At 41.7% G+C, this 26,858-nt stretch overlaps 1 protein-coding gene across 6 annotated transcripts in view; it reads left to right on the top strand.

Moving 5' to 3' along the window:
* LOC117527784 (RNA binding protein fox-1 homolog 2-like) overlaps window positions 1–26,858 on the top strand; it is a 148,109-nt gene that overhangs the window by 42,182 nt on the left and 79,069 nt on the right. The window contains exon 1 of one of the 6 annotated variants that reach the window (XM_034190280.1): window positions 23,905–24,353. The exons of the other annotated variants lie outside the window; for them this stretch is intronic. Within the exon in view, the coding sequence (XP_034046171.1) occupies window positions 24,156–24,353 (198 nt within the window). The 5' untranslated portion in view covers window positions 23,905–24,155. Of the gene's footprint in view, window positions 1–23,904; window positions 24,354–26,858 lie in introns of those variants that run through there. 6 annotated transcript variants of the gene reach the window in all.

Below are 26,858 nucleotides of genomic sequence, written 5' to 3'. Positions count from 1 at the left end.
CACAGGAAAACAGCTGTAAAACGAGTTCAGACTAAGATACAGTTAGTTTTAAGGCTGAGAATATTACCTTCACAGGTCGATGATATCTCGGCAACGAGGTGGAGATGACGTCCGGTTTTTATGGAGTGGTATGATGAAGTGTAGATGGGTGACAGCTGTCATGAGATAATGAGTGACAGCTGTCACCCCCGGCTGTGTCCATGGCGGCAGCGCCCTCTCGTGCCTGAAGCCCGCACTTCAGGCAGGGCGCCCTCTGGTGGTGGGCCAGCAGTACCTCCTCTTCTGGCGGCCCACACAACAATATTTGAATCATTGGTGAGGATCATTTTTGTGCCATTCAGCCCATTCTTTTAATCATAAATGTAAGAATAAATCTTCTTATACAGTACCTCAAATGTTATTTTTGTCCCCTTACTTTACTGGATACAAAAGATGATGTCCGTTTTTTAAAATCATGTTTTAAAAGGGCAGTACTTTTAATAGTTTGGGATTTTGTATTTTAGCCACCTATAACTTTAGGAACAATAACATTAAATCCTGTGGCTCCTGTGGTGTTGTCTCAGTAAATTTAGAATTCTTGCAGCCGCTTAAGATGACTGCTGTGGTCATTGTTCTGTAGACATTGTTTTGTTTTTATTATTATTATTATTGTTGTTGTTGTTATTATTGGGAAAATTTTAAAGCCCTACATAAGACTCACTTGTTGTCTTGCTGCTACAGCCTGCATTAAACTTATAAATGATTGATTTCAAAAAATTAGTGAGAGGAACGTTTAGTGATTGATCTCCCTTCAAGGCTTAACCCTGAAGATGCAGAGATATTATGCCACCACCTTCACATTAAGCTTTGTATGCCAATTTGTTTTATCACTCCTTTGCTCATTCTAATCCTCCATCCTGCATATTATGAATAATGAGTGTCTTATGTTTGCCGTGCAGCAGTAGTGTCACTGACTGTTTCCTTATCTACCTCCAAGCAACCGAGCATATTGAGTGGTTCAAAGCAGTTCAGTGTGTACACATATGCATGTATATTTGGGTGTATTTAAGAGAAGGGTGTGTGTTAGTCTCTCACTCTGAGAGCTTGCATGTTTCATTGGCACTGTATTTGTTCTTTTGTGTGTGTGTGTGTGTGTGTGTGTGTGTGTGTGTGTGTGTGTGTGCGCGCGTGTGTACATGTCTGGAATGTGCAGCTCTCTGGCAGTGCCACAGGAGGGGAGTATTGGGCTGTGCGCCTGTTCGCCTCCAGCCTTCCTGTCCATCAAAACACGGGAGATTCTCACAGGTCCCATCCTCTCTTCATCTGTTCTCTCAGCGTTCCTTTTTTCTTGCCTTCCTCTGCCTGCTCTCCAGTCCTGCTCTGCCTCTGTTCTCTTTTAATGGGGATACAGCTTACTTGGAGAGCAAGATTAAATCTTTGTGTGTGTGTGTGTGTGTGTGTGTATGTGTGTGTGTGTGGGGGGGGGGTAATGTCAAGAAATTCTGTTTTTGGGATTATTGGAGAATTGATACATTTTCATCTTTATATCAGAAAGACTATACATTTAATTGTTAATCTTTAGTAATTTGAGTCATTGACCATAAAGGAAATTTGCTGGCTCAAGGACGTCTTGCATTCAGATTACTGTTACAAACCTTTACAGTGACTGCATAGACCATATTGACCTGTGCATCAAAAGACGTGTTGGCTGTCGACCATGCAGTAAAATGGAGAATAAGTGTTTGAAAATTCTGCTGAAATATTTAAAATTGTACATGAAGCATAACTCTCTGATATACCATTCACCTTCATGTATTTGTTTTTAATTTTGAAGTTTTTCTTTTTAATTAAATAAAATAACAGTAACAGTAAGTAAATACACTGCTTCCATGATGCAAGCTAACATTTGTGGCTGGCTACTGTGAAACGTGACAATGCTACATAATTGTTTAAGTACATTTTGAGAAATATGTCTTTTATACTGTCATGGACAGCGAATTCAAATTGCTATTTGAAAGAGCTAGATTTCAAATAACTGGAGCTTCAATTTAACTTTATCCAATTGAAATAATACTGTCAACAAATATGTTAGGAACAATTTTTTACTCATTCTTTGGTCTCAGTTTCATTCCATAAAAGGGCCAAAACTGTGAAAGCTTTCTTTTTTCCTCATAGACTATTTTGATATGCACAGAAAGCAGTTCCTGTTGCCCTGTGCTTTTTCATTTCAACAATAATCCCGTGCATTGTGGTCAGCCTGATTATAATTAACTAGCACGCTGTGCTTGTAGAGCACAGACCTCCACCAGTACTAGTTTCCAATTCCACAAATTGTGACCTTGGAAAAAAAAGTCCTGTTAGAAGTGGCTTTTCATAAGCTAAAATATAATACAAAATATGGATCAAAAGGGCTTTTCAGTGTTAAAATAAAGTATCTGCTAAATCTGCAATACCCTCCTAACTACCAGGACATATAACATTTATATGTCAGAGCTGTGTAGTTTCAGCCAGCTCTGCTGTGCACACTCAATTCATGGGCACAGTAAAAAAAAAAAAAGTTTCAACCATGCTTGGTTGCAAAGTCACCATGGTTCATATTGCATTACTTAATTGACTCACATGCAATGCAATGTGAATCTATGTAATGAATGAGCTGTCTGTCGTTGTCATGGATGTTATGGGCGTGGACCCTATGTCAAAGTTTTTTCCAGGCACTATAGTGTCACTAAGTATGGACATAGAGATTCCATATGTAGCGGTATCTTTTGTCTGGATGATTACTAGATGATGCACTGTTTGTATCCTATACCCATGCGTATTTTGGGGGTAAAAATTTGTTTGGCTATATTGGCTATAACTTTAATACTTCATGGATTACAGTTTTCATATTCACTGAAAGTATATTATTCAGTTATGACCCTTTGATGCCCTTCATCAAACAGCGCACAAGGTGAAAAACACCTAAGTACTGACATTGATTGGCAATTGCCCTCACGTGAAGACGAATCAAGCCAAAATTAAAAACATCTTGTCATGATCTTCACAACAAACATACTCGCATATTAATGAGAGCAAGCAATAAACAAGCACCATAGCAGACAAAGACATCAAACACACACAACAAAAAACATTAAACCAAAATAAACACTCAGAAAAATAAATATATATATGTGTGTACATACACTAATATAAATACAGGAAAAAATATATGAATGAAATACATAACAAAAATATGATAACACAAATACAGCAGGGACACATCAATCAATCAATCAATCAATTTTTTTTATATAGCGCCAAATCACAACAAACAGTTGCCCCAAGGCGCTTTATATTGTAAGGCAAGGCCATACAATAATTACGTAAAACCCCAACAGTCAAAACGACCCCCTGTGAGCAAGCACTTGGCTACAGTGGGAAGGAAAAACTCCCTTTTAACAGGAAGAAACCTCCAGCAGAACCAGGCTCAGGGAGGGGCAGTCTTCTGCTGGGACTGGTTGGGGCTGAGGGAGAGAACCAGGAAAAAGACATGCTACAGGGACAGCTACACCATAAAACAATTTCATAATTAGATTAGAAAAGCAGATTACATAGTGGAAAAGAACTTCATGGTGTAAAAGAATCATAAAAAAAATGTTATAAAAACGGTCTGAGATCGAAGTCCTCATTTAAGCCCCTGGGGAAAAGTGTACTAAGAATATAAATCCAAAAAGTCTCTCTTTTAAGGAACACGTTATTAACATCACCACCACAATTGTTAAGTTGTACTTGATACCCAAGTACCTAAGTGAACTCACATTATGTTGTTTCACAGAAAAATGAACAGCCACAGGACTTTTATTATCATGATTATGAATTTTGGCTCTATGCTCTGAAATTCTTGTTTTTAAAGGTCTTGTAGTTTTTCCAATATAGACTAATCCACACGGGCATTTCAACATGTAAATCACAATGGGAGTTTCACATGTGAGGAATCCCTTGATTTTAAAAGTTTTACCCGTCCTGGGGCATTGAAAGGTTTCTGTTCTCTATGTAAAATTGCATTGACTGCAATATCTGTAATTACATCTGCATCACTCTTATGATGAGTACAAACAAAACAAACTTGTGTTGACGTTTACATTTTTTTTTTAATTAATAAAACTTTTATAATAGGCACTGGGCAAGCTAGGTGGCAGGAGAGACAATACTGTGCTTCTGGTTATATTTTTGATATGGCCTCAAATAGACCCTTAGAATTGATAGGGATGACACATAGTAATAAGTTTGTTACATGATATGCGATGAGATATGACATGGTGGTCATGGTAGTGATTTTGGGTGAAAAAAATCTATTTTGAGAACTTTGATTTCACACTTTGAGCATATCAGGCCCTGGAGGCTTGCTGATTTTCACAGATCTGGCAACTTGCTTCTGACGGATTGTTTGTTGCTGTGGCGCCACTCTGAACTTCACACGGTTGTATACGCTTCTTTTATTTCTGTTTAGCACTCTTCTGGTTATTAATTGTATCTAATCTGAACGTTATTTAACAACAGTCCTGTTGTGAATCGCTAGCAGTTAGCATTCGCTAGCGGTTAGCTTTCACTAGCTAGGTCAACCCCTCCCTCTCTCCGTTGTTACTTTTTATAGCTGTTTTGTTTCTACCCGTTTAATACTTCTGTTTGTTTTTCAGTTAAACTGCTGTGAATTTTAAGTAATTATTTTACTCCTGTGTAAAATCTTAGGAGCGGCTAGCATTTTCGCTTGCGGACCTCCGTCATCATTTTTTCATTTCATTTTTTTTACACTCCTGTTAGTTAATTAACTGTATAGTGTATTTTATAGCTGCTGCTTTTTTACCTGTTTTAATACGTCTGTTAGTTTTTCAGTGTAACTGCTGTGAATTTTAATAAATTGATTTGCGTCAGTGTGAGCCTTAGGAGTGGTTAGCTTATCCATTATTGGTTAGCTCGTATTTGCTTGGCTACATTCTTGAATTTTTTAGTGCACAAAGTACACTACTAATTCTACTTTACACCCTCCGTAAATCCTGCGTGATGTTGGAAGATAGGGTGGCTCTCTTAGAGATCCGTGTCCGTAAGTTAGAGCAGCTTCTTAGCGCAGTGGAGTTAGATGTTATGGGCACTCCAGATGAGGTTAGTGTTGGGCCGGCTAGCGAGCCCATTAGCATCAGCTTAGAAACACCGGCTGTGGAGGATGGCTTTCGGACTGTGGCTAGGCGGAGGAAGCCCCGTAGGGCTTGGTGCCCGGTTGTGGCACCCCGATCACACTCGCCAGTGCGAACTGTGAATCGTTTCTCCCCCTTGGATTTGCCAGATGTGAATTCTCTGAGCCCACAAGTGACTTCCACCCGTCTCCAGGCTGAAACACCGGACTTTAGTGATAGGGGATTCTATCACCCGCAAAGTCAGGTTACAGACGCCGGCTGACATTAAATGTATTCCAGAGTTCCCGACATTGCATCTCATCTTAGGGTGCTGACGCTGCAGAAGGGAAGACAGACGAAGGAACATGACATGAGATATAGTCACATAGTTATTCACGTTGGCACCAATGATATCAGGATGAAGCACTCAGAGGTCACAAAAATGGACATAGACAGGACTTGTGACCTTGCCAGAAAGATGTCGGCATCGATTAATAGTGTCTGGTCCCCTCCCCTCCCGGGGTACTGATGAGGCGTTTAGCAGGCTGACATCGTTAAGTAGGTGGCTGGCGCAGTTTTGTAGACAGCAAGGCTTTAGCTTTATTGATAACTGGCCTTCGTTCTGGGGCCGCCGCGGCTTGCTGATGCCGGACGGCCTCCACCCTACTGGGGAAGGCGTCGCCATCTTGTCTGCGAACATAGATAGAGCTCTACAGGGAGGGTAACATTAGGAATCTACAGCAGGCCACGGAGCAGGTGATTAGAGACCCTGCAAGGCTTATGACAAATGTGGGTGTGGAATCCATTAGCTTAGCAGGGAATTTAGTGCAGAAAATCCACTATGGTGATAGTGCAGTTTATTTGCCAGGGAGGGAATTTCAACAAGTTGAGACTGTGGCCTGCTTCCGTAGTCGTGTCCATAAAAATCATAGAGGGATATGCTTTCCAAACTTAATACCCATTACTATATTGGATGATGTTGAAATTGAGGATGGCCCAGCGGTTGTTCCAGCAATAGCAAAGATTTTGTGTCTGCTACCTACAACGTGCATGGAATGTCTTAAACCTAAACCTACTTCTAGGCATCTTATATATGCTACTCTGGAACCACCCCTAAACCCAAACAGTTCAACTGTCAACCCCACTGAGGTCCTTAGACTGAGTCTCATTAACATAAGATCACTGTCCTCCAAATCATTGTTGATCAATGATCTAATTATTGATCATCATTTAGATATGATTGGGCTATGTGAAACCTGGCTTAAACCTACAGCTGTCCTCCCCTTAAATGAGGCCTGCCCACCAGCATATACATTTAGTCATGTCCCTCGTGATGCGAAGCAAGGAGGGGGTGTTTCTCTTATTTATAAATCTAGGTTTAGCTTATTAGCTGTTGGGTGGTACAAATATCACTTGTTTGAGCATCTGATTCTCCGCTCTGCTCAGGATATTACACATTGCCAAGGTCAGAAGAATAAAAATCAGTTGTATTACTTTGTCACTGTATATAGGCCTCCTGGCTCATATTCTGAATTCTTAGATGAATTTGGTGCATTCATCTCTAACTTGTCAACTAGTATAGATAACATTCTGATCATTGGTGACTTTAACATTCATATAAATAAGCCTTCTGATCCCCCCTGCAAATCATTTATGGAAATTGTGGATGCATTAGGATTTTGGCCTGTTGATGCCCGGCCCTATTTACCATTTCCCTCTTCGCTCTGTCTTCTTGAAAAATATCTGTGAGCTTTGTACACTTGGCATCATCTTCCTCCAAAGCTTTTCTTTTTCTTAATCTATCTTTTTCAGCTCCACCTGGCATTTTTCTCTCCATCTTTTCACTCACGGGCCACTCCTCCTATACTTGCTAGTAGCACAAGTCCCATCTGAGCGCACAGGGCTTGGTTGGACTGAACTAACTGTAATGAATGCATAGGGGTGTTAAACGTGTAATGGTATGTCCCTACCTTAGGCTTTGGAAAAGATAACAGCGTTGCAAAAGAAGCAGTCTTAAGTTATTTTCTTGTGAATTTTCGTGATTGTAAAACATTTATAACACTTAATGTCTTCTCTTTAAGATACAGCAACCCAAGTGTCTTGCTGTGTAGCCTAACAGTTAGTGGTGATTATATAACACCCCCTCACAACGGCCCCAGGTTGGACCAGCCCACCGGGAAAACTCCCGACTCTCCCGATTACCCAGCACGTGGTAGGTGGTGTCTGATCACTCACTTAAGTTTACAGTTTCGCTGCCGTGTTTAGTGGAACAACAACCTTATATATCATTACGGCGATGCATCAACTCCTCAACTAAGACTGAACTCGAAGCTAGACTGCCTGATGTCTTAGCTTCACATTTGACAAATACCCAGTCAGTAGACAGACTTGTGGATAGTTTAAACTCAGTGCTCAAAACTGCACTCGACATGATTGCGCCACCTGTGTTAAAACCGCGCTCCCCCAGATCAGTCACCTTGGTTCAATGATTACACTATGTAACACATTTTTATTTTTGTTTTGTTCCTGGGTACACAGTGTGTTTTCCTAACCTGTTATGCCTTAAATAAATAGAAAATAGCTGTTATTCCACAGAAACTTTGCTTCTGTGATCAGGACAATGATATATTGAAGTTTGTCTGTTTTCAAGAATATTCTCGATTCGCCTTCACTACTACTGAGTAGTCTTCTAGAATATTCGTTAACCGCTAGAACTGTCCAGAATTTTCTAGAAGCTTCCAGAATTATCTAGAAATTTCAAGAAACTTTTAGAACTTTCTAGAACGTTAAAAAATAAAATCAAAGTTTGTGCTGAATGTAGTCATTTTTCCATAGACTTTAGACATAAGCAGTTGAAATATAACACTTAGAAGCCAGGAACAAAAATTGTTATCTGCGTGACCTCGTCTAGAACGGAAATGGCGTCATTCAAAATTAGAAGTATTTCACCTTGCATGGCGTGATGCTATCTTAGACTATAAGAATGCATTATTGGCTACAAAGCGGACTTACTACTCTGATTTGATCAACAAAAACAAGCATAACTCAGGAGTTCTTGTTCGACACGGTGGCAACACTTTTGCATGGACAACCACCTGTAGTTCGCTCTCCTTTTACAGCACAAGAGTTCCTGGATTACTTTGGGAAGAAAATAGAAGACATCAGGGTAAACATATCCCGGCATGCCTTAATCCAGCCACTACACCCTGCTAGTGATGTGGGCGCCACTACTGAGGTATTACTTAGATTTACAGAATTTGACAGTATCTCACTAGGCATGCTGACAAAACTCGTAATGTCAACAAAAAGCACAACCTGTTTATTTGATCCTATACCAACAAAACTGTTTAAGGACCTGTGGCCCACTCTTGGGCCGACTGGGATTACCTTGGGATTACCTTTCACTGCTATGCAGATGATACTCAGTTATACATACCGATAACTGCTGGTAATCTCGTTCACATAAAATCCTTAGAAGATTGCCTTGCAGCAGTGAGAAGTTGGATGTCTAGAAACTTCCTACATTTAAACTCTGATAAGACTGAAATGATGGTTCTTGGTCCAGTGAGACATCGGCATCAATTTGACCAGTTAACGCTCAGTCTCGGCTCGTGTGTCATATGTCACACTGACAAAGTGAGGAACCTTGGGGTAATTTTTGATCCTTCGTTGTCCTTTGGCCTCCACCTTAGAAAGATTACTAGGACTGCTTTCTTCCACCTGCGAAATATAGCGAAAATTCGTCCCATCCTATCTATGGCTGATGCTGAGACCCTGATCCATGCATTTATCTCTTCTAAATTGGACTACTGCAATGTTCTATTTTCTGGTTTACCGCAGTCTAGCATTAGGGGTCTCCAATTGGTTCAAAATGCTGCAGCCAGACTTTTGACACGACGCAGAAAGTTCGACCACATTACACCCATTTTGGCATGCCTTCACTGGCTTCCTGTCCCAGTGAGATCAGATTTTAAGGTTCTGCTACTAACCTATAAAATTATTCATGGACTGGCACCTCCCTACCTAGCTGACCTAATTAAACCGTACTTACCGGCCCGGGCTTTACGTTCTCAGGGTGCAGGACTACTCTGTGTTCCTAAGGTGAATAAGAAGTCTGCGGGTCACAGAGCTTTCTGTTATCGTTCCCCTGTTCTGTGGAATGATCTCCCTGCGTCAATAAAACAGTCAGATTCTGTAGACACTTTCAAGTCCAGACTTAAGATGCACTTATTTTCCCTTTCATATGGATAGCATACTGGTACAGTTTTGCTTTACGCTTTTACTCTTTTAATTCATTTATTAGTAATTGGAGCGGGCCGCAGCCTCAGCTTTACCTAAATTCTCGGTCTGTTAGTGAAATTTAGGGCTAGTGGCCGGCGATCACCTTAGTATTTCTCTGTTTTGATGTCATGTCTATCTCGGCTTTCAGTGCTTACCAGTCGAGTGAGTATAAAAGAACTTGTGGAGAGCTGGACATGTCCCAACTTGTCCTCTAACACTCCGAAACGGAGGTATTCCTTTGTCTTGCTTCATCAGCGAATCGGTCGTGACGCGCGAAGCCTCCGCGTGGCTTTCCATGACAAAATCTCTTGTTAAAAGTTAAATCTGCCGGAAAATGGCTGATGTCCAGGTCTTGTGATAACCAGAGAAAGAGCACACGACGGTCTTGTATCCACAGAGCCATCAGCTTAGAAATGATCCAGTGGTTTGTGCCGCATCGTCGCAGCTCACAGCGCGGCGCACCGACCGTCCTTAAAGGGGTCCTTAAACCTGTAGTTAAAGTCCTTATTCTCTGTGAAGCCCGTAAAATTTTCACTGAAAGCCAGATAAATTTTTCGAATGGTTTCTAGGTGCCAGTCTCTAACAGCTTCTGAAAACATTCTGATGGAAAAAAGTCCTTTTCATTCCGCCATTTCCAGACAATGAAAATCCGACGAGGGGGCGGGACCACTCCTTCCACAAGGCGTGCTCACAGGCGAATGACGTCACCAACAGGCGTGGAAAAACTCACGCATGCGCACGAGGGTTCAAGCATGTCTGACGTAAAAACATATGAATGAAATCCATATAGTTTTTAAAAAAAATAAAAAGGACCGTTAATTTATGGACAGACCACGTACAGTATTTTTTTTTTGTCTTTCTGATGCCTGATTCTGTTTTTTTCTCTCTGTTTAAGGTGCAGCTCTATCCAGAGATGGGAGTTGTATTCATGTTGGCGAAGTTCCTGTCCTGTGCGCCAATAGCATTTCTTGTATATTCGTCCATGAATTGTTCTGTAATTTATGTTTGTAGCATGGCCCAAGCAGAGGGTCACCCGTTTGAGTCTGATCTGCTTGAGGTTTCTTCCTCAGAGGGAGATTTTCCTTACCACTGTTACTCTGGGGGTTGGTAAGGTTAGACCTTACCTGTGTGAAGTGCTTTGAGGCAACTCTGTTGTGATTTGGCGCTATATAAATGAAAATAAAATGAAATTAAATTGAATTGAAGTTGAAATTGAATCATTCTGTGGAAGACAATTTAGAATCCAGTTGTCTCAGTAACCATCCATAGCCATTCATGACTGTTGACTGTTGTCTGTGCGTTTGTGCCGCACAGCATTTCGGAGTATTTGGTCTTCTTGGAGTTGCTGGCTGGAGTCCTGCATGGGGCTCCAGTGGCGGATTCCACTGTTCTGCTGGGGGAGTTCAACACACACGGCCAATGACAAAGACACCTTTAGTGACGTGATTGGGAGGAACAGTCTCCCTGATCTAAACCCGAGCATCCGTTTGTTATTGGACTTGTGTACTAGTCATGGATTGTCCATAACGAACACCGTGTTGGAACATAAGGATGCTTGTACTTGTACATGGTACCAGAGCACTCTCGGCTGAAGGTCATTGATTGACTTTGTGATCATCTGATCTGAGGTCGCATTTTCTGGACACTGAAAAGAGAGGCAGAGCTGTCAACTGATCACCATCTGGTGATGAGTTGGATCAGATGGTGGAGGAGGACTTTGGACAGATGTGGTAAGCCCAAACTGATACTGTGGGTGAACTGGGAACGTCTGGAGGAACCCAGTGTCTGAAATATCTTCAACTCACACCTGCGGCGGAGCTTTTCTGGCATCCCTGTGGAGGTTGGGGGCAATGAACCAAAATGGGTAATATTCAAAGCTTCCATTACTGTAGCTGCAGAGGGGAGCTGTGGCCTGAAGGTCTTAGGTGCCTCAAGGGGCGGCAACCCTCGAACGCTGTGGTTGACACCGGTGGTCAGAGAAGCAGTCTGACTGAAAAAGGAGTCCTTCCAGGATATGTTATCTCTGAGGACTCCAGAGGCAGTTGCCAGGCACCGACAGTCTCGAAGGACGGGCAGTGGGTGTGGGAGGAGTTCGGAGTAACCATGGAGAAGGACTTTTGGTCGTCACCAGGGTGCTTCTAGTGGGCCGTGAGGCACCTCAGGAGAGGAAAATGGGGAACCATACAAACTGTCTACAGTAAGGATGGGACTCTGTTGACCTCAACTGAGGAGGTAACGGGCTCTGGAAGGAATACTTTGAGGAATGCCTGCATCAGAATGGAGGACCCTCTGTAGTAGAGGCAGAGCTTGAAGCTCGTGGGGGGAATCATCATCAATTTACCTGGTGGAAGTCACTGAAGAACTCAGCAGTGGCAAGGCGCTGGGATTGATGAGATCTGCCCAGAAATGCTGAAGGTTCTGGTTGTGGAGGGACTGTCTTGGATGAGATATCGCTTCCACATTGCATGGAGGTCTGGGACAGTGCTTAAGGAATGGCAAACTGAGGTGGTGGTTCCCATATTTAAAAAGGGAACCAGAGAGTGTGTGCCAGCTACAGGGTCATCACACTACTCAGCCTCCCTGGTAAAAGGAGGGTTCGGCCTGTAGTCGAACCTCAGATTAAAGAAGAACAACGTGGGTTCCGTCTTATAAGCAGAACAACCGACCAGCTCTTCACTCTCACAAGGAGCCTGGAGGGGGCCTGTGAGTATGCCCGCCCAGCCTACATGTGTTTGTGGACTTGGAGAATGTGTATGATTTGGAGCTGAGCCAAAAGGCAAATCTTTCAATCCACTGGTCAATCTTTGTTCCTACTCTCACCTGTGGTCATAAGGGTTGAGTTATGACTGAAAGAACTAGATCGTGGATACAAGCGGTCAAAATGGGTTTCCTCAGGAGGGTGGCTGGGGTCTCTCTTAGATATTGGGTGAGAAGCTCAGTCATTAGTGAAGAGCTTGAAGTAGAGCTGCTGGACTAGAGCTGCTGCTCCTTCGCGTTGAGAGGAGCCAGATGAGGTGGTTCAGGGATCTGGTAAGGATGCCCCCTGTCTGTATATGTGTATGCATGTATGCTTGCTTCACCTCGCAGATGAAAAGGAGGAGGAAGTGCACACTTTTTAGTGAGCCAGGTTTAACTGACTAATCAAAAAGTTCCTTTATCTGGATGATTCTCTTTGGATTTGATCAGTTTTGATGTGTTCATCAACAGGGTGCACAGTGGATTATCAATGCATCCTTTGAGGAAATCAGTTTGGAAAGGCCGCACTCCGCAGCCCCAGGAACATCTCTGAAGGGGAACACAATACTGTTTTTAACAGGCTGCTTTCGTGACTGACATGATGTGCACATGTAGATGCTTTAACTTCCACTCAGACTGTGATTTTACTGTAACTGCATCATTAACACAGTTGTCATTTTAAAAACAAGTCCCCATGACACAACATCACACTTAGGTCAACTTTGCAACTGGCTGACCTGATTGCTGAACCACGGGGGGTGATCTGTACAGTTTACTGAGCGCGCTGTTTACAAATCAGTTTTGTTACAGCACTACTGCTAGGTGCTAGCACAATGCTGTCAGGCTAACATTTGCATGACGTTTCTATCTGTGTGCATGTGCCCACAGAGCATGCTTACCTTTATGTCTCTGTCAGAAGCAGAAAAATCTGTTTGATTGTGAAAAAGCAGAGGTGTTTTGTGCAGGAAAAAATTATGTCTGCTATTTCAGTTAAAGAAAAACAAAAATGGCAGAAGAACAGTTGTTCCAGAACCTTGTCCTGTTGCTGAAAAGAGCATTGACTTATCACGCTATTCCGAGCTCATGCTGCTAAACATCAGCACCAGCACCACTAAACACCAGATGCATCAGTTGTTCAGGATGATAAAGTGAACATTTACCCTATTCCATCATTTTATCTGATTATTTATGTTTGACATTACTTTGATAAAGCTGTACCTCTGTAATACAGAACATGGCAAAATAGGTATGTGTTCCAAAAATAAACATGCTATTTAGATTGAAATTAAAATATTATTCATAAAAATGATGACTGACTATTTCCTGAAACTGTTGAGCCCAAGTGGACTAGGATGTGAAAATTGTAGATTATGTAATAGGTTTGGCACAAGATGTTGCTATGCACATTTTAGTACTCATTTTTTCTGCGAGAGGAAAAAAATGTAGCTAGCATTTCTATTTGACTCCAGCTCTCTTACTCTTCAGAGAACCTGAGGCAGTATACACATTTTTCATTCAATTTTATTATTTCAATTATGTAAATAGTTGCAGTCCTAGAATTGTCCAGTATTCACCACATCATTGCTCAGTACGCTTCTATTTCAAGGGTAACTTATTGGAGATTTGCACGGGACTAAAGCACAAATTACAAATTATTTAAGATATGTCAAGCAAAAAGTCATGTAATAGTTAACTGGACTGGATTTCAGTGGAGCAGTTTGCCATTTTTTTTTCTCCTTGTAAAATCAGCACTCGTGATATGTAATATTTTGGGACTTTTTATTAGCAAAATATTGTTCACATACACACTACTGGAATTGTTTTTTTAAATAATTTCAAAGTCATCTTTGGTAATGTATTCTGCCCTTGAGCACACATATTAGGAGTCAGCAGTACGCTTGCTTCTGGTTATCATGCAAGTGGATCATTCAAACCTACCTTAGCTGGATTGTCTTGTTTATTGTTATTGCTGCAGTACATTCTGTCTTGTGTTACATTACGCTTGCATGTTTGAACTGTCTCTTGGTCTGGGTTTGTAAATATGAGCATGTTAAATGCTGAAAGGCTCATGTGGTGCCCTGCTGCCACCCACTGTGAGGGTTATGTGTGTCGGCACACACAGGCACGCTGACCTTTGTCAGCCTGACCTTTGGAACTCACGAATGTCAGACTTGTTCTGTTGAGGTGATACATGATTAAGACTAAGAAAAAAGCAATCTTATGCCATGAATATGATATATTTATATATTTACTGCTTGTGACCACCTCAGGTTTGCACATCAAAAATGTGGCAGAGATGACAATCACCTGCCAATCGGCGGTTTCCCAACTTTTGGGATTAATTTAGTCACCTGTTTATCATTTCAGACCCGGTGAGAAAAAAATTGAATTCAGATGCGTTTGTGACAGGTCTCACGTTAGCCACCAGGCGTCGCTGTGACTGAACAGCGAGTGTGCCGAGGCATGCGGTGAAGAAGAGCTGCTATGCTAAAGAGCTTAGCAACTTGTCCTGCAGTTTGTTTGTGCCCAGAAATGTTAATAAAGCCAGTTAATGAAACAAAGGCTGGATAGTTCATTACAGGGCAGGGGTATCGTAAGCAGTTAAAACTTTACTTTTCCTGAAAAATATCTCTTGTGCGAGATCTCCCATGTGAGAGGCACAATGGTGGCAAACGAAAAAAGTTTGAAAGTTTGGATAGTTTTTTGTGAGGAAAATGAACTGGAAAGGCTAAAAGACAAAGATTGCAAGTGTGTCCAAGAGAAAAGTTTGCCTGGACATAGCTTGACAAAGTATTACCACCGACAACCTCCAGCCCTGATCTCAGACAGAACATGTACTCCCGATCAGTGGTGGGCACACCCAACCAAAAAGTTAGCTATGATAACTGTTAATCTGCTAACTGAAAAGATAACTTATAAAGTTAAACCCATAAACTCCTTAAAAAAAAAAAACACTCCCATCCAGTAAATGGCAGTGTTCATGGCAGTGTGAATACCAATGGCCACACATTTGCTGTATGTGCTGAATCACACTTAACAGAATCTTCAGTTTTGAAATTGCCTTTTTTTGTTACAAATAAAAAATGACATATTTACAAATACAGATTTATTTGTAAAAACCAACACACACATTACAGTAACTTGTGTGGTGGTTTTACATACACTCAACAAAAATATAAACGCAACACTTTTGGTTTTGCTCCCATTTTGTATGAGATGAACTCAAAGATCTAAAACTTTTTCCACATACACAATATCACCATTTCCCTCAAATATTGTTCACAAACCAGTCTAAATCTGTGATAGTGAGCACTTCTCCTTTGCTGAGATAATCCATCCCACCTCACAGGTGTGCCATACCAAGATGCTGATTAGACACCATGATTAGTGCACAGGTGTGCCTTAGACTGCCCACAGTAAAAGGCCACTCTGAAAGGTGCAGTTTTATCACACAGCACAATGCCACAGATGTCGCAAGATTTGAGGGAGCGTGCAATTGGCATGCTGACAGCAGGAATGTCAACCAGAGCTGTTGCTCGTGTATTGAATGTTCATTTCTCTACCATAAGCCGTCTCAAAAGGCGTTTCAGAGAATTTGGCAGTACATCCAACCAGCCTCACAACCGCAGACCACGTGTAACCACACCAGCCCAGGACCTCCACATCCAGCATGTTCATCTCCAAGATCGTCTGAGACCAGCCACTCGGACAGCTGCTGAAACAATTGGTTTGCATAACCAAAGAATTTCTGCACAAACTGTCAGAAACCGTCTCAGGGAAGCTCATCTGCATGCTCATCGTCCTCATCGGGGTCTCGACCTGACTCCAGTTCGTCGTCGCAACTTCGCACAGCCATTGAAGAGGAGTGGACCAACATTCCACAGGCCACAATTGACAACCTGATCAACTCTATGCGAAGGAGATGTGTTGCACTGCATGAGGCAAATGGTGGTCACACCAGATACTGACTGGTATCCCCCCCCCCCAATAAAACAAAACTGCACCTTTCAGAGTGGCCTTTTATTGTGGACAGTCTAAGGCACACCTGTGCACTAATCATGGTGTCTAATCAGCATCTTGATATGGCACACCTGTGAGGTGGGATGGATTATCTCAGCAAAGGAGAAGTGCTCACTATCACAGATTTAGACTGGTTTGTGAACAATATTTGAGGGAAATGGTGATATTGTGTATGTGGAAAAAGTTTTAGATCTTTGAGTTCATCTCATACAAAATGGGAGCAAAACCAAAAGTGTTGCGTTTATATTTTTGTTGAGTATATAAATAAACCGACCAACCACCACCGATGACAGGACGCTCATTTTCCCATAATACCTTTTAACGTGTGTGTCTATAAACACTCACACCTTCAAAATTAGTGCATTACTTTAAAACATATAGCTGATATTTTCACTTTGTAAAAACTACAGAGGTGACGTTAATTTTGATAACCTGTCCAGAACTAGCTTGTTTAAAATTGTAACCAGAAGTCAAAACTGCCTTCCTGTGCATGTCTCCTGAGACACATCTGCAAGACTGTATGGCTGTGAAAATAAATTATCTTTTTTTTCCCTTCCCTTCCTTTCTCTCTGCTAGCCAGGTGTCCTCTGCTGGCAGAGGATTGAGCTCTACCTCTCACAGCCGTCTGTCTGCTACAAAACATGTAACAGGCAGGAACTAAAATGTATGATTTCAGGCTTTACAAATGTTTTTAACTGTTAAGCTCTATTCACTATGCCCGCAAAAGCTATTAGCAGCCCAAAAGTTAGCAGAACTAAATTTAGCGGAAGTTAATTGGTCCGCTGATGGTTTTCAAACTTAACTGAAAAGCTAATCAGCTAACAAAAAAGTTTGCTTCACTACAGGTTAGCTGATTAGTGGAACTGTGCCCACCACTGCTCCTGATGTAAGTTAGTACTTATTTAAAAAAATGAACTAAGAGTCAGACCGAATATCTACTCCTGATGTAAGTTAGTACTTATTTAAAAAAATGAACTAAGAGTCAGACCGAATATCTACTCCTGATGTAAGTTAGTACTTATTAAAAAAAATGAACTAAGAGGGTTAAGAAAAATACAAATGAACTAAAAACATAGACAAAAGTGTTGAACACATCAGCAAGGGACCTGGGTGGGGCCAGTGTTTCACCAAAATTCACAAAAATTATTGTAAAAAACCAACAGACAAACTAGCTAGAAATGGCCGTACATGATTTTTTTGTTATTCCTTTGTGTTGACTTGGGTTTTACATTGGATTGAGTGAAAAATCAGCATACCTGTTTTTTTAGTTGGAAAAAGAAAAATCATTTATAATGTGGTTTTGAATGGATTTTACCAGGATTTCCATCTGCATTGGATTGACTAGCCTGGCTATTTGTTTTTATTATTGACGAACATTCATTTGGAATGTCTGGTCACAATAAATTTTGATACAATTTATAATGAATTGTCATTCATGGCCAGTATTTTAAACAATTAAAGGTATAAATGACAGCATTTTTTATCCACATAAAATAATAAGCTCCTTTAACTTGTGAAAAATTCAAAATTTACCCCTCTAGGGAGGGGACACAGCTCCTGTCACACCCTCCCCCACACAGTCGTCCACCAGTCAGTTTTCTTCCAGACTGGTCACATCCCTGATATGTGGGCAAGTGGGTTTGTTCATCCTGGCTAGACGCCGTAGACAGTAAGTCAGTAGCCCTAAATGCAAATTGCAGTTGTTTTGCAGCTCACCAAATCGCAAGTACCAAGGCAGCATCTACATCTGGAGCTGGTCCCCAGGTGCTAGACTGTGGCTAACCACTGCTCCCAGTGCTTAGATTGTGTCAAACTGTAATTACGATGGGTTAAATGCAGAGGACAAATTTCGTTGTATGTATATATGTGCAATGACAATAAAGGATCTAATCTATTCTATTCCTTGTTTATCTGACACACGTTGAAATGCTGAATAATAATAATAATAATACTAATAATATGTAGCACTCTCAAGTAGAAAATTCTTTTTACAACGAGCTTTACATAAAAATCAAAACAGAACAATAAAACATTTTGCATTCATGTAAACAATTAAAATTGAACATCAACATCAAGTAAAATGTACATAACCAGCTACTATAAACAAGAGACAACTGTATAAACCAATTATAATTATCAGACATTGTTTTAAAAATTGCCTTTACAGATTCAACTAAAGTTGGCTTTTTAAGGTAAACATGCATTGTATTGCACAAAGGTGGATCACGGCAGTTAAAGGCTCTGAATCCTGCCGACTTCTCTTTTTAATCTTGGGAACACAAAGCAATCTTGGGACCGCAGGGCACAAGAAAGCACATAAGGTTTAGCAAGGTGAACAAGATGGGTAGGTGCATGACCATTTAGATTCTTATACAGCCCCAATTCCAGTGAAGTTGGGACATTGTGTAAAATGTAAATAAAACAGAATACAATGATTTGCAAATCCTGTTCAACCTATATTCAATTTTAATACACCACAAAGACAAGATATTTAATGTTCAAACTGATAAACTTTATTGTTTTTGTGCAAATATTTGGTCATTTTGAAATGGATGCCTGCTGGGACAGTGGTGTTACATCACCTTTCCTTCTAACAACACTCAATAAGCGTTTGGGAACTGAGGACACTAATTGTTGAATCTTTGTAGGTGGAATTCTTTCCCATTCTTGCTTGATGTACGACTTCAGTTGTTCAAAGGTCTGGGGGCTCCATTGTCGTATTTTGCGCTCCATAATGCGCCACACATTTTCAATGGGTGACAGGTCTGGACTGCAGGCAGGCCAGTCTAGTACCCGCACTCTTTTACTACGAAGCCACACTGTTGCAACATGTGCAGAATGTGGCTTGGCATTGTCTTGTTGAAATAAGCAGGGACGTCCCTGAAAAAGATGTTCCTTGGATGGCAGCATGTGTTGCTCCAAAACCTGGATGTACCGTTCAGCATTGATGGTGCCATCACAGATGTGTAAGTTGCCCATGCCATGGGTACTAACACACCCCCTATACCATCACAGATGCTGGCTTTTGAACTTTGTGCTGGTAATAATCTGGATGGTCTTTTTCCTCTTTTGCCCGAAGGGTACGGCGTCCATGATGTCCACAATCAGTTTGAAATGTGGACTCATCAGACCAGAGCACACTTTTCCACTTTGCATCTGTCCATTTCAAATGAGCTTGGGCCCAGAGAAGGCAGCGACATTTCTGTATGTTGTTGATGTATGGCTTTCGCTTTGCATGGTAGAGTTTTAACTTGCACTTGTAGATGTAGAGATGAACTGTGCTAACTGACAATGGTTTTCTGAAGTGTTCCTGAGCCCACGCGGTAAGATCCTTTACACAATGATGTTGGTTTTTGATGCAGTGCCGCCTGAGGGATCGAAGGTCATGGGCATTCAGTGTTGGTTTTCGGCCTTGCTGCTTACGTGTAGAAAGTTCTCCAGATTCTCTGAATCTTCTGATTATATTATAGACTGTAGATGATGGAATCCCTAAATTCCTTGCAATTGGATGTTGAGAAACATTGTTCTTAAACTGTTGCATTATTTATTCACGCAGTTGTTCACAAAGTGGTGATCCACGGCCCATATTTGCTTATGAACGGCTGAGCCTTTTGGGGATGCTCCTTTTATACCCAATCATGACACTCACAATTAGTGTCCTCAGTTCCCAAACGCTTATTGACTGTTGTTAGAAGGAAAGGTGATGTAACACAGTGGTAAACATACCACTGTTCCAGCTTTTTTGGAACGTTTTGCAGGCATCCATTTCAAAATGAGCAAATATTTGCACAAAAACAATGTTTATCAGTTTGAACATTAAATATCTTGTCTTTGTGGTGTATTCACTTGAATATAGGTTGAAGAGGATTTACAAACCGTTGTATTCTGTTTTATTTACATTTCACACAATGTCCCAACTTCATTGGAATTGGGGTTGTATATCAGCAACAAAACCTAGAAGTCTGGTCTTAAACTGTCAGGAACTGTTTAAGAAAAAAATACCCTCTTCAACAGGAAAATCCCATATATAAGTTGTTTCCCCAATTCTCATTGTGGAGTGATTAAGAATCAGTGGTGGGGACAAAGTCAATTCGTAGTTGCATTGCAATACAGACATTGACAATTCTGAATAGATTCACAAATATCAATAATTGATTTTATAAATAATTATAGAGGTTGGGATGCAGGTGCTGGCCTGCGTTAACGAGCGCTTTTCACGTGCCTTATGTAAACCTGTATTTTGGTCTTTACAGAAGTCATTTTTTGGTCCAGAAATGTCCTTTTTAATTTGAGTACATTTGCCATACAACTTTGCTACAGCCACGTCTGGGGGGAGACGGCACGGGGCAGATGCAGGAGGTGTGCTCTGCAATGAAACTGAAAAACCACCTGTTTTTGGAGTGTGTGCAAAAAAACACAGGACAGTCACAAATTCTGGCTCCATCTGAACACTGTTTTTAACGTCAAAGTCTAAAAAAACAAACAAAGTAATGTGTCGGAGCGCTTGTTTGCACTGAAAGACTCGCTCTGCTGTTTCATAAAGGACTAAAAAAGCATTGAAATAGCTTATTTGCAACATATTATGACTGTCATTTATAGTTAATCACCTAAAATTGTCTCCACAACTATATTCATTGTGGAGCACAGTTTTGGAACACGTGTGTGCAAGTTGTGCTGCTGAAAATTAAAAGGAAAATGCACATGTACAAGATAATGAACATACGAGGTCTATTAGAAAAGTATCCGACTTTATTATTTTTTTCAAAAACCATATGGATTTGAATCACGTGTGATTACATCAGACATGCTTGAACCCTCGTGGGCATGCGAGAGTTTTTTCATGCCTGTCGGTTACGTCATTCGTCTGTGGGCAGTCTTTGAGTGAAGAGTCGCCCACCCTCTCGTCGATTTTTTTCATTGTTTAGGAATGGCTCAGAGACTGCTGCTTTGTTTGATAAAAAATTTTTCAAAATCTATAAGGCACAACTGAGTGGACACCATTCGATAAATTCAGCTGGTTTTCGGTAAAAATTTTAACGGCTGATGAGAGATTTTGGTCTGTTAGTGTCGCTGTAAGGACGGCCCACGGCGTCTGACGGCGATCTGCGCTTTGAGGCGGCAGCATCTCACCGTTTTAAGTTGAAAACTTCCACATTTCAGGCTCTGTTGACCCAGTAAGTCGTCAGAGAACAGAGAACTTTCAGAAGAAGTCGGCATGAGGAGTTTATTCGGACATTCCATTGTTAACGGACATTTTGTAATGAAAGAACGTGCGGGCAGAGTCGCATGTTGGGCCAGACCCGACCGCGGGGGGTCGCGACAGGAAAAACACCTCCGTTGGAAACCTTAACGGGCAAGTTGGAACATGCCCAAGCTGTTAAACAATTTCTCAGTTACTCACTTGTTGAAAGCCATCAAAAGCCGCCTGAATTTTACAAATGGTTTTCAACACGGAGGTGTTTTTCCTGTCGCGGCACACACAGATTTGCCGAGTCGTCACGGAAACTACTCGGCGAATTTGCGCGTACGTCTTTCATTAAAAAATGTCCTTAAACAGTGGAATGTCCGCATAAAGTCCTCATGCCGGCCTCTTCTGAATCTTCTCTGTTCTCTCACGACGTCCTGGGTGAATTAAGCCTTAAATTAGGATGTTTTCAGGTCGAAACAGGCCGACGACGGTGCCTGGAAGCGCTGCACGACGTCCCGCTGCGTGGGAAGTCCTTACACCGACAGAAACACCCCATAATCTCTCATCAGCCGTTAAACTTTTCACCGAAAACCAGCTTAATTTCTCGAATAGTGTCCACTCGGATATTCCTCACAGGTCCAGAAAAAATTTTGATGAAGCAACGCGCGCCGTCTCGAGCAGCGTGTGAAACAAAGGAATTCAGCTGAGAGGGCGGGACCACATCTCACTCAAGGCCTGCCCACAGGGAAATGACGTCACCGACACGCGTGAAAAAACTCACGCATGCGCACGAGGGTTCAAGCATGATTGGTGTAATCGCACGTCATTCAAATCCATATAGTTAAAAAAAAAAAAAGGGTCGGTTTATTATCTAATAGACCTCGTATGACGTCTGCCATGATTTCAGTGTCGGCAAACCAGCAGTGCAACAAAGTTTTGCCTTTATTCCAACTCTTGTTCCTGTTTTTAATTATTCTGACACAAGAACAAAGTGCATTAGTGCAGCACGGCCAGTGTTCACGCTCCCATGCATCATGATGAGCTGCACATAAATGTTTTACCTTGGTTGGCGTGGGAACAATCCAAACTTAGACTCAGTCATGTTCTTGAGCCCAGCACTTCCACGGGTGGTTTTAACAGGGAGGGGGTGGGGGGTGACAAACCCCCTGGGTTTTGGAATTTATTGTCAGTGAATAAAAGCCACATGGGTGCAAATATGACTGAGCTGTTAAAGAATGTATTGGAAGTAAATTCATTTTGGATCATTACAAATACTTTGCAAAGTACCAAGTAGTCAGACAATGAGGGGAAAAAATACATCCTGCAGGGAGAGAGAGAGAGAGAGAGAGAAAAGGGGGCGGGGTGGATGCATTAATAATTGTTTTATAAACGTCTCCTATTGTAATCAAATTGTGCGGTGCCTAAATGTTCCCACCCCTATTAAGAATGGCCTCTTGATTATCTTCAGATGTTTGTTTGAAGGAGAAAGCCTTTGTTTGAATTGGCTGATGAGTGTGGGGTAAATGTGGCCCTTTTGTTTGAGGTGCCGCATCACGAATATGGCCACGGCACATCTGTGTGTACATTATATGCACAGGTTTGTGTGCAACTGTGTGTATTTACCACCACGTTTAGTCTGTGTGCCTAATCCTCCGATCATCCCCTATTCATCTGCTCATCCTCGTCACTTACACCCTAATCCTGGCATTCCTCGTCCTTTTTTCACTCCAGCCATTTATTCTTTAATCTCTCTATCCTGTTATCTCTTGCTCGCATCCACTTTCCCCTGTACCCCACCACAGCCCAGCTCTCTTTGCATTCTGCTTTTTCCCACCACATCCAATTGCTTACCTTGCCCTCCCTCCATCCCTCTGGACCCAGTTCTAGCCAGACTCAGCAGATGTCTGAAAGCTTGGCATCAGGGCTTTTTTCCGCAGAGTTCAGTCCCGCCCATATGAAAATGCTGTGCAAGAAGCTGCGCTCTCATCTTGACAAATTACCCCCCCCCCCCAAACGATACAGTGGTGTGAAGTGAAGTGAGCCTGAGCCAGAGGAAAAAGGCGCAGTGCAGTGTAATACAGATTCATGTTCAGCTTGAGGTATAGATACTGGAATTGGGGCCGGTGTGAGGTGAGATTTCCATCTGTGTGATGAAGGAAGCTGCAGCAGGGAGATGATCTGGGAGCCTACCCACGCAGCTAGCTACCTAGCTGTCTACTGAGTGGCCTTCGTACCTGCTTTTGGAACTGACAGGCTGCCATGCAATAAATAAATCATCATCAAAAAACAAAAAAGCAAAAAACCTGCAATGCAGTGGGGGTCGCATTCTTGTGCAGGCAGCTTGTGCGTGGATGGAAGACTGGATCTTCTTCCTTCCTGTTTTTGTTTTTTTCTCCAGTGGTTTAAGGAGACAACAACAGCTTTTCTGACTTCAGCCAGACAGAGGGTTACATGGCTAGATGGAACGACGGATGCTTTGATTAATAGGAGGGACTGAGGCGGAGAGGGAGGGAAAGTTTAAAAGAGGGGCGGGAATAAGCGAGAGCAGGGGGAGCAGCAGGATGTGTAACGCGTGCATGTGAATGACAGGCGCAGAGCAAAGACGAGAGAGAGGAGGAGAGAAGAGAATCAGGCTGTCAGTAGGAGAGAGACAGACAGGCCCAAGGGAGATCAGAGCAATAGGACTAGGGAAAAGACAAAAAGAGAGGCGGGGAGTGACAGGCAAACGCAGCTTGCGTGCTGGGGAGGTGGAAGAGGGGACACCGACGAAGGGAAGGGGGAGTCGACGAGGGAGAATTTGAATGTATGAGAGGGACGTGAACTGCAGCCACAGACAGCTCATGGTCCTAGATCACATACAGAGGAGAGGAGGTATAGGAGGAGGAACGGAGACACGGAGGGAAGGGGAGAGGAGAAGAAACGAGAAAGTGGAGAGCTGGTCAGCAGTTGTTCCTCTGAATCAGACAATGATGGGACTGTACTACCCTGCAATGCTACCGGTAAGTTCACTTCTTCAGCACAACCTCTGTCTATTAATAACTTTCTACACACGTTGAGAATCACTAGACTAGAAAAATGAAAGATGTCGGTGATTATATTGTTTTAATCAGTACATTTTGCCTTGTTAAACATAAGAAAGTAATTGGTGTGTTGCTTATGGATGTAGCCTGTTATGGTTTGCCGTCTTGTCCCAGGTGAGGCCTTTGTCAGATACTTGGCAGGGCATCAAGCTAACAGCGAGGATTGTCTCTGCAGCTTGGCTCCTTTGACATTTAACTCTTTGCACCCAATTTTTCCCCCCCCTATTCTGTTTGACAAAAACATAGTAATGGCTCAGTATTTATCACTGAAGTGTAGGTGAGTTAAAGAGATGGCATCAACACAGTTGCATTGTGTCAGCCAAGAATAGCAGAACTGCTTGCTAAGCACTGCGCTATAGCATATTATGCAGTTGAGCCCCTGTGCAATGCTGTTCTTAACATATGGTGGGCGTGTCTGTGAGAAAGCCTGAGGATGAGCGCTCTTGTCTGGCTTTGTTCTTGCATGTCCTGCTCGCTGGTCCAGTGTTCTTTTGAACTTTTGGGTGGTGTTGGTCGCGGTGATAGTGGTCATGCAGACACCCAGTAGCAACCCACACCGGAGTCATATTTGTTGATGTTTTGAGGGGTTGAATGCCTGTTTATGTATATAACTATGTATGGCAAGTTATGCAGTCTACTCAGTGTAACTTTAAAAAAAAAAAAAAAAATATGTATGTATGTATGTATGTATGTATGTATGTGCATCACACGTCATGTTTAGGCGCAGAGGGGTGGAGCTTCTGGTTTTGTAAAGTGATTCACTGTTGCTATCCTAAATGTCACTGCAGTTTAAACTTCATCTCTCCGTGGACTGAAAGAGACAGGTGCCGAGGCGCAGTTGTTTCTGTGTACATATACACACCAGTTGTTGGTAGGAGCAGTGCACACTGTCTCTGTTATGGTTCAACAAACCAATACATACATAGTTGCTCTTGCTGAATACACAGCAACACCATCATCTTCAGACTAAAATATGTCATTTCCACATATAGCCATTGCATTTACTGAATCTATCTTTTACTGCTGCAGTGGTGTAATTCCTCTTTGCTCCCAAGAAGACAGGCCCAAGATCCATATGGTGTCATAGTTATCACTGATATACCACAGAATTACACCTATTCTTATTCCCTTTAAAGCTGGGTACTAGGGCTGCCGCAAACGGTTATTTTGTTAATTGACAAGTCACCGGTTATTTTTGCGATTAGTCGACTAATCAGATTATACATAAATTGCATCTTATCACACCAGCATGCACCTTTTATTTGGTTTGAATGTTGCTGTTATTTATTGTATCATTTACTTAATTATTAATTTTACTATGTGTTATTGTTGGCAGTATTGTTTTAATACATTCATGCCAATAAAGCAAACTGAAATTGAGAGAGAGGAAGAGAGAATTGAGAGACTGACCTTCTCAAAGGTTGTATCATATTTCTTTTCCATCTTTGTGGTGAAATAAGATTTTGGTAGGTAATTATCATGGTATTCTAGGTTGAACTGCTTTATCATCTCTTTGAAACCTTGATCGCCAACCATGGACAAGGGTCTCATGTCAGTCACCCACATCAATCAGTCAATCAACAACTTTATTAATCCCACAAGGGACAGTTTCATTTGAGCAGTCCGTTAAAAAACAATCAACAATAAAACTAATAAAAACAAATAAACAGACTTAAGAAATTAAAATGAATAGCAAGAATAAATAAATAAATAAATAAATAAATAAATAGAAACATGGCAGACCTACGGACATGTTCAAGATGGCTTCAGGTGGGATATTTGCTTGTTGAGGTGTGCATGTTGTTGTCATCGATTGAAGAAGAATGTACTTTTTTTGCACTGTAACGTAGCGTTATAAAACATTAGCGTTATCATATTTCCTATTCAAACATCACGTCTCTGTTATAACGTTACAGCAAACACATATGTGTGCTGAGGCTAATGAAATCGTCATCGTTAATGTTAACATTTGTAGCTATCAATATAAGTAAGTAGCTCACTATAAACATTAATGTTAGCAGCTAACTAGCCAATCAATCAAGACGATTGTCCCTCTTCATCAGCATCTGAATCAGCCACAATGTGTTTCCTTCTCAGATGCTCCTGCATCGCTGTTGTACTGCCGTGGAAGGCAATTTCTGCCTTGCAGACTTTACATTGCATGTTTTTCCTCTTTAATTTGGTTAAAATGCTCCCAAACGTTTGAGAGCATGGAGAGGTGGTGAAGTGAGATCGGCTAGTGTTGCCGGCTAGCCGTGATATTGTTTGGGCATAACTTTTCCAGTGACATCACGGCTGACTCATATTACCACTACTGAGCATGTGGGTCAATGACAGAAAGGCAGCAGAAGGCACAGTGGCAGTTTTGAGAGAAAAATGAAACTTAAAAAATAAATAATATTGATAATTAAATTAGTAGCCAGT

This window comes from Thalassophryne amazonica, chromosome 16, assembly GCF_902500255.1.
Source record: "Thalassophryne amazonica chromosome 16, fThaAma1.1, whole genome shotgun sequence".
In the NCBI taxonomy this organism is placed as follows: domain Eukaryota; kingdom Metazoa; phylum Chordata; class Actinopteri; order Batrachoidiformes; family Batrachoididae; genus Thalassophryne; species Thalassophryne amazonica.
The sequence above is the reverse complement of the archived record's forward strand: the minus strand, read 5'-3'. Positions and strand labels throughout refer to the sequence as shown.